At 32.9% G+C, this 11,353-nt stretch overlaps 1 protein-coding gene across 1 annotated transcript in view; it reads right to left on the bottom strand.

Annotated features, from left to right (window-relative positions):
• LOC132739857 (mitogen-activated protein kinase kinase kinase 2-like) overlaps positions 1–11,353 on the bottom strand; it is a 63,292-nt gene that overhangs the window by 8,250 nt on the left and 43,689 nt on the right. Inside the window, exons 8-14 of the mRNA XM_060727666.1 lie at positions 9,460–9,518; positions 8,289–8,368; positions 7,097–7,393; positions 6,371–6,519; positions 3,569–3,694; positions 2,959–3,088; positions 2,129–2,303 (exon numbers count right to left, since the gene is read on the bottom strand). Coding sequence (XP_060583649.1) covers positions 2,129–2,303; positions 2,959–3,088; positions 3,569–3,694; positions 6,371–6,519; positions 7,097–7,393; positions 8,289–8,368; positions 9,460–9,518 — 1,016 coding nt within the window. The remainder of the gene's footprint in view (positions 1–2,128; positions 2,304–2,958; positions 3,089–3,568; positions 3,695–6,370; positions 6,520–7,096; positions 7,394–8,288; positions 8,369–9,459; positions 9,519–11,353) is intronic.

Below are 11,353 nucleotides of genomic sequence, written 5' to 3'. Positions count from 1 at the left end.
GAGAGATCGGTAGTTCGAGCCAACCGAGGTTGAACTATTATATTACGTTGATCATATGACTAAAGTTTTTCCTAGCTTACATCGGTCGAATGATAAATGCGTCAATATAATTGTTTGTTAGTATATCTGTTTGTCGAATATTTCATATTCAGAATTATTATCCAAGTGTTTTAATTAAGTATTAACGGTACGCTGTGTTAATCTATATTCATGCATATTGTAATTGGTTGAGTTGGATTGGGCAATCACACCAAACTTGTTAAACAATGTTCAAACTATAATTATATGTTTATAATGGGATGAATTTAATTTTAAAAAATAAATTAATGAAATATTTATTAAAACATTTACAGCAGCATCTATTTGTAGCCATTTACTAAAATAAACACACATACACGTATCATTCTATAAATAGATAACACTTTTACGGTTCACTTTACATGAACCACGGTTGTAATTAAAGCCGTCCGGGTAAACGTCATTCTTTATTGGCATGCATATTTCACTTATTTCACAAGTTATTTTCTTTTTATCGTTACCATAAACGGCAAATCAACAATATTATCATACAAATAAATCGGTTACAACACCTCTTATTTTTGTATCAATTAACCTTAATTACCTTTGTCACGATCACGAGGTGTTAAAAACATGTGTCGCCGGCTGTCATTTATTTAGAACATACCGACTTGTCTTTTTGTGTTCGACCGAAAAGGTGTGATTTTCACTATATTTCTGACGAAGGGACCAGAGATCAGGTTCGAGAGTTCGAGCGATCGGTGTTCGAGCGATCCGAGGTAGAACAATATATATTAGATAGGAATTTTGCCGGGACTGGGCGATGAGTTCGAGCGAAGGGAGGTATTCGAGCGATCCGAGTTCGAGCGAACAAAGTTTAACTGTATATAATTTGTCCTTTAGGTCACAGTCTAAAACTGCTCAAGATTTTGTATCCAAGATGTCTATAACACAAAAGCAACACCAGAGCATTGCCATTTAAACCCAAGGAACATGATTTATATAAATATTTTGCTATATAAATATAATATATTATCAATGCTCCAGGCTTTGTAATTTCAGAGGTAATGATTTTTAAATGTGTTTTCCTATACAAGTGTATGTAACAAAAGTGACTCCCTTTTTAAATGTGTTTTCCTATACAAGTGTATGTAACAAAAGTGACTCCAGGTCAAGAACTTGTTCATCGAGGGGACATGATTTATGATTTTGTATGGACAAATCAACTGATCAATTCCTCATGCCATTTTAGCTCTAAATCTTGTAATCTTTTTTAGAAAATTGCCACAAGTTATTTTCTAATACAAGTCAATTAAGTCAAATTAATGTTCAAAAAAATAGCAGACAACAATATACAACAAACATCAAGCAATCACAAAACATCTTGTACACAGGTGAGCTAAAATCCTATGATTTATAAGTAAGAACCTGTGTCAATTTGCCACAAGTCGAATGTTTTATTCATTAATTATCAACATAACATTTTTCTTAATTGGTTGTTAATTGGTGCACCTGTTCAGTAAACACAGTACAGCTGTTCATGAAAATTACAAATGGATTGCATTAATAACAATGTTATCTAAATGTGACAAAAATGAATATAATTAATCAAAGCCTGCTTGAAGCTAACAAAATATGTATAATAAAATTGAAAGTTTTGATATTTATTTGAACTTGTTCATTTAAAATATACCACTTTTCTTTCCTTTTCTTTGCATTGTACAAGTCTTAATCACAATAAACACAAGTAAAGAAATTGTATTGATTTACTAGCTTTAACTGATCAAACAAGGCCTGATGCAGCTTCCCTATGTTACCTGTGACAGGATGCTAGATCAAAATATTTTTATAAGCTAGTCAAAATGCAGCTGCATACCTATTTCTACACAAAGTCCGGCAGGTAAAACCATAGATCTTTCCTAAACTAGCACTGGATGTAGCTATGCATCCTATTTTGTCACTTGAATTTGATGTCACAGTAAAGCCATAAATGTTTTAGTAAGCTATATTCACATTTCACTACAATTATTTACACCAGTCACAAGCTAAAGCTGTATCCGTGGCAACATTTTAAGCTTAATTAACGTATAACTAAAACAACTAAACATACCAGACATCTGCTTTCCGTCCGTACGTCTCACCGTTGATAACTTCGGGAGCCATCCAGTACGGTGTCCCTATAATTGATTTTAGTCCCGATACGCTACATATAGTTTGTAACCGTTTACTTGTTCCAAAATCTGCTAACTTCACATTACCAGAGTTATCTCGTAACACATTAGCACCTGTAATATAACACGTAACTTGTGTAACACATTAGCACCTGTAATGTAACATGTAACTTGTGTAACACATTAGCACCTGTAATATAACACGTAACTTGTGACACACATTAGCATGTAATATATATTTTTGTGTAACACATTAGCACCTGTAATAAAACATATTTCTGTGTAACACATTAGCACCTGTCATATACCACATAATTTGTAACTGCTATCATTTACCAAAATCAACAAACTTCCCATTTGTTACACATGCAAATAGATAAGCTTGAATCAACGCTTCGATACCAAAAATGATAAACTCTAATAATCAGAATAAAAACTAATTGAAATATCTACTTAAGTGTATTTTTAATGCCAGATTAAAGTCTTGTATGACTTTATGTATATGGTAAGAACAATGATTTTGTAAAATTCCTTTTTTGTTACAAATGATTGGATTGGTTGACAGATATTAGCTTTATCGGCAAATCCGATTTGACTAGGCAGCGAAACACAGTGACTGCAGATCAACATAAGATCTAAAATAGTCATATGGGAACTATATCTTATAATAGATTTATCAGAAAATTTAAATCAGCAACAAGGCTGATGCTCAGATCTTCATGTAAACCTTATATCCCTATGAAGTAAGACACATTGAGGTGTAACCTACCTTTTATATCCCTATGAACTATCACATTTCTATGTAAGTAAGCAAGGCCTTCTAGAACTTGTCTAGTATATCTAGCTGCTACTGGTTCTGATAGTGCACCATACTTGTTCATTATGTCAAATATTGATCCCTGAAAACACGAGAAATATCTCATCATATAACATAAACTAAAGCTTTAAACGGACTCCACTGAAATGTGTGGGTTTTTTTGGTGTTTTTTTTTGATAATTTCAAAATAATACTGAAGATCAGTGACTTTATTATCTGTTTGGTATTTTTGCATTTAAGTGCCCAGATGATCTAGTGCCCAGATGATCTATGTACATGTATAGGATTTTCAAAGTTTATTGTTTTATGATTTGGGACCTCAATGGAGCCCCACATTATGCCTCCAGAATGAATGAATTTTTCCTACATGAGTGTTATAATGTATCAATAATGGTTTTTAGAGCATGTTAGATGCTTGTTACCAAAAGAATGCAAGGCTGAATTTGAAATTATTTGTCATAAAGGTAGCATAATGTAAGCAAAGTAGTATGAAATATAGATGATATACCATGAGCATAAAGTAATCAGGTTAGAAAAACAAAATAAAATCAGTAAAACTTACACCAGGCATAAATTCCATAAATATACAGATCTCACTTCTATCCACTGAACAACCAAAATATTGAACAATTCGCTCATGTTGAAAGTTTCTTAACAAAATAATCTCATTTTCTAACGCTCGTGCTTCCTGAAAAACAAAAATCAATTATATATACATAACCATTCTCTGGTAAAAGTACTTTTTGCATGTTAAAAAAGTATATAAAAAGATACATTGTTCTTTCTGGCATTTACACAAAGTAGGATTTAAGTGCTCTGCTAGAATTATAAAAATCACCACTGTGTGTTTGTTTTTTTTCAACAGTATAGCTCATATGGCCCTGAAACAGGAAAGATGATTTTGGTTTACTTCGGGTGTTTCAAACTTAAAAGCAACACCAGGTGTCAAAACCACCTCACCTGCTGGAGTTAAAAGATGCATAGACTCCAGGTCTTCAAACTCATTCAGTGGCCTCTTACGATCACATTATCATAATTAGAGATTATAGGTACACAGGAATAAACTTTAAATGTAATACTTATGCCTCAAATCTAAAGGCAACCCTTCAGCCACAAGCGGCAAATATCACCAGTGAGAATTGGCCAGTGGCAAAACACTGTCTCTAGTGATTTAAAACCAGTTTTATTTATCCCATATCTGACATTAAAATCTTCAGTAGCCAGTGATTTCGCCCACTACTGGGATCTACATAGGGGCAGTGCAATCAAAAAGTTATATAGTATGTTTCAAATAGTTCTTTTATACATCCATGTCCCTTTAGCTGTCTAGTACAATTTTACAACTGTTTGTTTGCATGTGTTATTGGCCAGACAGAAACAAGATTTACAAATATTTACAACTAAGTATAACCCCCTCAATTTATTTTACATGGCTAGGCGATGTCCTCACAAAAAAGAATTGTACAGTGACCCCTGACACTTGATTGGACTTGAAATGCTGAGTGACAAAGAAATCGGCAATCTCTATTCTACAATGGTTACTCGCTTTATATTTATCACAAGAGGGCCATGATGGCCCTGGGGTCGCTCACCTGAACATAGGCCCCCAGGGCCGGGCCAGTTTAAACCAAAGGGCTTTTATTTGAACAAACTTGGAAGACACCCATTAGAAGATATTTCATGATGTTAAGTTTTAACTATACACAAATAATGAATAACAACGACTTTTGCCCCCCCCCCCCCTCTCCCTGGCAGGGTCAATTTTGACTCAAGGGCTTTTATTTGAACAAACTTGGTAAACATCCATTAGAACATGTTTCATGCTAAATATCTTAGCTCTAGCTCTTTGGGTTCTTTAATAGAAGATTTTTAACTTTTTACTCTATGTATATAAGGAAAATCAATGACCCCTGGGACAGGGCCAATTTTGACCCCAGGGCTTTTATTTGAACAAATTTGGTAGACACCCATTAGAACATATTTCATGCTAAATATCTTAGCTCTAGGTCTTTGGGTTCTTTAAAAGAATTTTTTTAAAGTTTTTACTATATGCATATAGGGAAAATCAATGACCCCCTGGGGCGGGGCCAATTTTGACCCCAGGGCTTTTATTTGAACAAACTTGGTAAACATCCATTAGAACATGTTTCATGCTAAATATCTTAGCTCTAGCTCTTTTGGCTCTTTAAGAGAAGATTTTTTTAAGTTTTTACTATATGCATATAGGGAAAATCAATGACCCCCTGGGGCGGGGCCAATTTTGACCCCATGGCTTTTATTTGAACAAACTTGGTAGACATCCATTAGAACATGTTTTACGCCAAATATCTAAGCTCTAGCTCTTTGGGTTTTTTAGACGAAGATTTTTTTAAGTTTTTTAAATATGCATATAGGGAAAATCAATGACCCCCTGGGGCGGGGCCAATTTTGACCCCAGGGCTTTTATTTGAACAATCTTGGTAGACACTTATTAGAAGATGTTTCATGCTTAATATCTTAGGTCTAGCTCTTTAGGTTCTTTAATAGAAGATTTTTTTAAGTTTTTACTATATGCATATAGGAAAAATCAATGACCCCCTGGGGCGGGGCCAATTTTGACCCCAGGGCTTTTATTTGAACAATCTTGGTAGACACTTATTAGAAGATGTTTCATGCTTAATATCTTAGCTCTAGCTCTTTTGGTTCTTTAAAAGAAGATTTTTTAAAGTTTTTACTATATGCATATAGGGAAAATCAATGACCCCCTGGGGCGGGGCCAATTTTGACCCCAGGGCTTTTATTTGAACAAACTTGGTAGACATCCATTAGAACATGTTTAATGCCAAATATCTAAGCTCTAGCTCTTTTGGTTCTTTAAAAGAAGATTTTTTAAAGTTTTTACTATATGCATATAGGGAAAATCAATGACCCCCTGGGGCGGGGCCAATTTTGACCCCAGGGCTTTTATTTGAACAATCTTGGTAGACACTTACTAGAAGATGTTTCATACCAAATATCTAAGCTCTAGTTTTTTCTTTTGGTTGCCATGGCAACCAGAGTTCTGCATGGAATGGAATTCTTTGAACAACTTTGTTAAGGCTTCACACAAGGAACATCCCTGTGAAGTTTCATTATGATCTGCCTTATGGTTTCAGAGGAGATGTCGTTTGAAAAGTGTGAACGGACAACGGACGACGTACGACGGACGACGGACGACGGACGAAGAGTGATCCTAATAGCTCACCCTGAGCATATGCTCAGGTGAGCTAAAAACTTAGCCTATTGTTAAACAAAAACATTTCAAACAGATTTACAGATATTAAGGAAAATCGCCTTGCTGTATATACACCAAAAAACGAAATAACATCATGACATAAACACCTACCTTTGAAACTTCTGCATTTTGACCATGAAGTTTCACCATCTTTACAGCCAGTTCTCTTCCAGTGTCATGATCAAAACAAATAAATACTTCACCAAATGCCCCGCTCCCTAACCTCTGACCTTGTTTCCAATTTGAAGGACATGTAGGTGCTATAAATAGAACATGTAAATGCTATAAATAGAACATTTAGGTGGGTGCTATAAATAGAACATGTAGGTGCTATAAATAAAAAATGTAGGTGCTATAAATAGAACAGTAGATTAATTCAAAATCACACAAAAAAATTAAGACATATTATTATTACATACAATATAACCTCTCCAAACCTACACCCTTTGAGAGACAAAGATTTTGTTTGTTGCCGTAAGTCAAACAGCTTGGTTACTCCGCTTCTCTTCTGGTACCAAATTGTTTGCAAAGATTATTTTGATAGCACTTAACAGACTAAGGGGTAACCCCCATTTCTACACTACTTATCTTAAATAGAACTTGGAATCTTTCAATCTGGACATTCCAATACCAATCATTTTTTTAGAAAGATTTAAAAATATTTACAGACTGAATAGCAAGAAGTAGGGTTTTTAACAGTTTAGCAATGATTTCATACATGTGTTATTAGCTTTCAGGAAAATAAACTTTCATTTGTCTTTCATCCAGGCATTTTGGTAGCATTCCGATTGAAACAATATTTTTAATGTTACAAGCAATGCGGCATCTAATACTTACATTTTGAAAATGCTGGATGAAAAATTGGACTACCATCATTGCTGTTACGTTTAAATATCCGACCTTCCGGTGAATCTTCCGGATCAGGCGGGAAACCGGAACTACTTGAACTGGTACTTAACGTTCCCTCACTTCCTCTCGTTGACATGAGAGATCGTAGAGACGTTGTTGTAAGTTCCGGTCGCCGATGCTGTACAATGTTTGACCTTGGAAACGTACCATGACCTTCAACATTGGCAGAATGAGTTCCCGAGTCAAAACCTCGTGGGTATGTTCCAAACCGACTCCCTCTACCATCTGAAAAGAAAGTGTAAAAATATTCTGTTTGAAAGGGAATCTAAAGCTTGAAATAATCGTGGAACACAAATGTCTCATATTGAACATTTGATTTGTAATCCAGCAGAAACTTGTTTGATCCTTCGGAAAGGGCCATTTATTTTGACAAATTATCTCAGATATCTTATGTCTTATTGTCATTTGTCCGTCACCGATGATTCAATAATTAAAACATGTGCAATTAGTTGTCGGTCACTTGCAGAGGAATTGGTAATTACTGGTTATGTGGACTTACTGCCAAGATCTAAACAAATTGCATTAAAATCTGCATAAAAACAGATAAACAAAATAACAAACATTCAGTGTTAAAATATAACTTGTGATGACATGTGTTATAAAATGTTAATGTTTTAGTTAATTTTATGTGAAGACATAATTGAAGGTTCCGTTCTTAATTAGATCTAATGATGGGAAAAGTTTTGGCATTATTACAAGAATGTTTTCTATTTTCAACATAAATCAGCTACCATACCATATTCATCTTACATAAATCAACTACCATACCATATTCATCTTACATAAATCAACTACCATACCATATTCATCTTACATAAATCAACTACCATACCATATTCATCTTACATAAATCAACTACCATACCATATTCATCTTACATAAATCAATTACCATACCATATTCATCTTACATAAATCAACTACCATACCATATTCATCTTACATAAATCAACTACCATACCATATTCATCCTACATAAATCAACTACCATACCATATTCATCTTACATAAATCAACTACCATACCATATTCATCTTACATAAATCAACTACCATACCATATTCATCTTACATAAATCAACTACCATACCATATTCATCTTACATAAATCAATTACCATACCATATTCATCTTTGGCACCATCAGAGAGGATACTTCTTCTTGAGTCACGACGATTTCTTATCATGGGATATGTGTCACCACTGTGAATACAGAATGTTTCAGATTAAAAATTAAATATACATGTACACCTACAGGTTACTTGAAAGTAATGCAATATATTGTATATTACACAAATTGACAAAATATACCCCCTGTGAATTTAATGCACACCCCTGTGTGAGCTACTTTGCTATGAATAACCCAAGTAGAACATGCAACACTTTTGTAAGTAATAGCTTGATAACTTAATTACAAGAATAATCCTTAAAGTATGTGATGACAATTTCTGTCAATTATGAAGGGGCAAAATTATTGCTTCACAAGCATCAACAGCAATCACTCAGCCATAATGAAGTCACAATGTAGGTCATACCCCATATAACATTACTTTTTGCAAAATAATATATAACCAAATAATTTAAAGTAAAATACCATTACAAAAGTTTGCAAATTTTCTCACAAATCAAACACAGAAACCACAGAATGGTGAAATACAATAGAGAACAATCATTCAAGTTAGCTGAATGTAACCAAGTTTTTTTTCTAGTACAAAAACATTAACCATATAAACACCATAAATAATTTTTATCATCTAGTGTTGTAATTTTATTACTTTGAGTTCATTTTTCCTTGGGGTTATTGATCTCCTTAAAAACACAAACCTTTGATTCTATCTCCAAGTGATTTTTTTTTTTAAATGTGTAGCAATAAAATTAATTTACAAACACATTACGTCTGTTAATTAACATTATTCAAATTTATCCCCATAAAAAGCAACTTCTAAAATCTTTGAAGATGCTTAAGTTAGGGCGACAGGTGTAAAAACTTTATTCTTTATACACACAAAAATCTGTTTTTAATCAAATAATTTATCACAAAAAGTAAATAGCCTGTATACTTTAACTTATTAAATGGGCAGATTTGTGCCTGATACAATTCACAGAAAGACATCAAGCCAGTTCTCCGTCCAACAAGTTGGAACATCTTCAAATGACCTTTAACCTTACAGGAATATTAAACGTAACTTACAAGATCGGGATTTTTGCCAAGTTTTCACTCAAAATTAAAAAAAATTAAAAATGATTAATTCTATTGTACATAAGCAAATCAACATGACGTAAGCTATACTTACTGACTGCTCACGTAACTGCTGTCGAGGGAAGACAAACTGTCCGATATAGAACCTGGTGCCTGAAATAACAAAAGACAAGAAATATAGTAACCATTACTGTGTCCATTTTGACAACACTAAGGTATTGACACACACAAAACGTTACAAGCTCATTAATTCCCCAAAATGCTGCTTTTACTGGTATCGAAGCAGTACCCGATAGCTAAAAACAGTTATTTTTGTTTACTCTACAAAATTGAAGGTATGTTGTTGGTTTTTTTTCTGAATGCTTTCATGCATATCTACTCCTGAAAAGTTTTTTATTCTTAGTTTTAGAGTATGTGAAGTTTCGACTCATCCCCTTCAGTAATTTTGGAGAGAGATACAAACTTGCACAAAAAAAAAATTAAAGTGCGAAAGTGACAACAGCAACAATTACACCAAGGCAAGTACAATTATTGTCGAGCTAAAAATTAAATTATCTTTTACAATGATTTATTTCAGGATATTAAATACATGGTACATGTATTCAACTGTCACAAAACAAGAGATTATTATTTAACTACCGGTATTGCATATTTATTAAACAAAATTTATGGAATGAGCATGTCTATGACTTCATTACATGTACTAAGATAAAAAAAAAAAATACTGACAAATTATCTCTTAGGATTATATTTGTGATATTTTTTGTGGTTTTCAGTCAGAGATTTCCTTTAAGCACAAATAGGATAGTATTTCAACAGGTCATAAAAGGACATAAAGGAGGACACAAAAAGGGCCCGACCATACCTTTTAACTTTAAGTACATGAAATTCTCGTAAACAAAATAAATTATTTATTTTCGGTAATTTTCTAGCTAATGGGTTGTTAAGTTTCCTGTAAGCAGCCGTGCATTTAACACTTATTTTGCAGTTTTGTGCATTTTAATATACAATTTAATATACAAACATTAAAAAACGTCACTCTTGTTCGTAATTGCTCCATTTTAACCCAAAGGTTGTTTTTTACACCAAAAAATATGTCATAAAGATGTTAAACAGAAATACAGAGTCTGCACAAGTCATGTTTGATCGTCTGGATTTAAGGCCGATTTGTATTATATATCAAGTAAATGGAACACATATTAAATCATCAATCATTCAACACTACAATATACTGCCAACATTGTACAGCAATGATGCATTTTCAATTTTGACATTTTCACTTCAAGTCAATACGGGCATTTTAATTCCCCAAAAACAGTAAAAAAAAGAAAAAGAAAAGAAACAAGTAAAACTGTGTTTTCGTACTGATGTGACATTATTACTAATCATGACAAGCTAGTTGCCGTGGTAATAATTTTGTGTATATGGTAACTGTAATGATAACCTGCATTAATTTGTCAACATTTCTCTCATATATGTCAAAACTCTCCATGTTATACTTCAATCAAAAATACTATATTAATACTACAATATTTCTATACTCTAAAACCTATTCATTTGCTGAGCGTAATTGATAATATCTCTAATTTAATATTGCAGTTATGATATAATGATGTTGGAAAGATAATCTAAAAGATATCAAACTCATTTTACATAACACCTCTGTCACCATCACTTATTATTTATATTTTATATTCTATATATAAATGTACTTATATTTATTATATACTTATATAATGAAATATTGAGAAATATTTGATGAAATAAAATGCGTATTTTCATTTTCTGTTTTTTCAATGTAAAAATTTATTTTCCGCTGCAGTGAAACATATTTTCCGTATTTTCACTGGTGTCTTGCCGGACTACTTTCTTTTAAATTCTACCAGTACACAAAATTTAAGGGAAAGTTTTTCAAATTTTATCGCAAAAAAGAGAAAAATGTACATAATAAACAGAAAATTCAAGTTATTTCTATAAATACATGATTT

This window comes from Ruditapes philippinarum, unplaced genomic scaffold (assembly GCF_026571515.1).
Source record: "Ruditapes philippinarum isolate M1 unplaced genomic scaffold, ASM2657151v2 ctg1855_1_1_1_1, whole genome shotgun sequence".
In the NCBI taxonomy this organism is placed as follows: domain Eukaryota; kingdom Metazoa; phylum Mollusca; class Bivalvia; order Venerida; family Veneridae; genus Ruditapes; species Ruditapes philippinarum.
The sequence above is the reverse complement of the archived record's forward strand: the minus strand, read 5'-3'. Positions and strand labels throughout refer to the sequence as shown.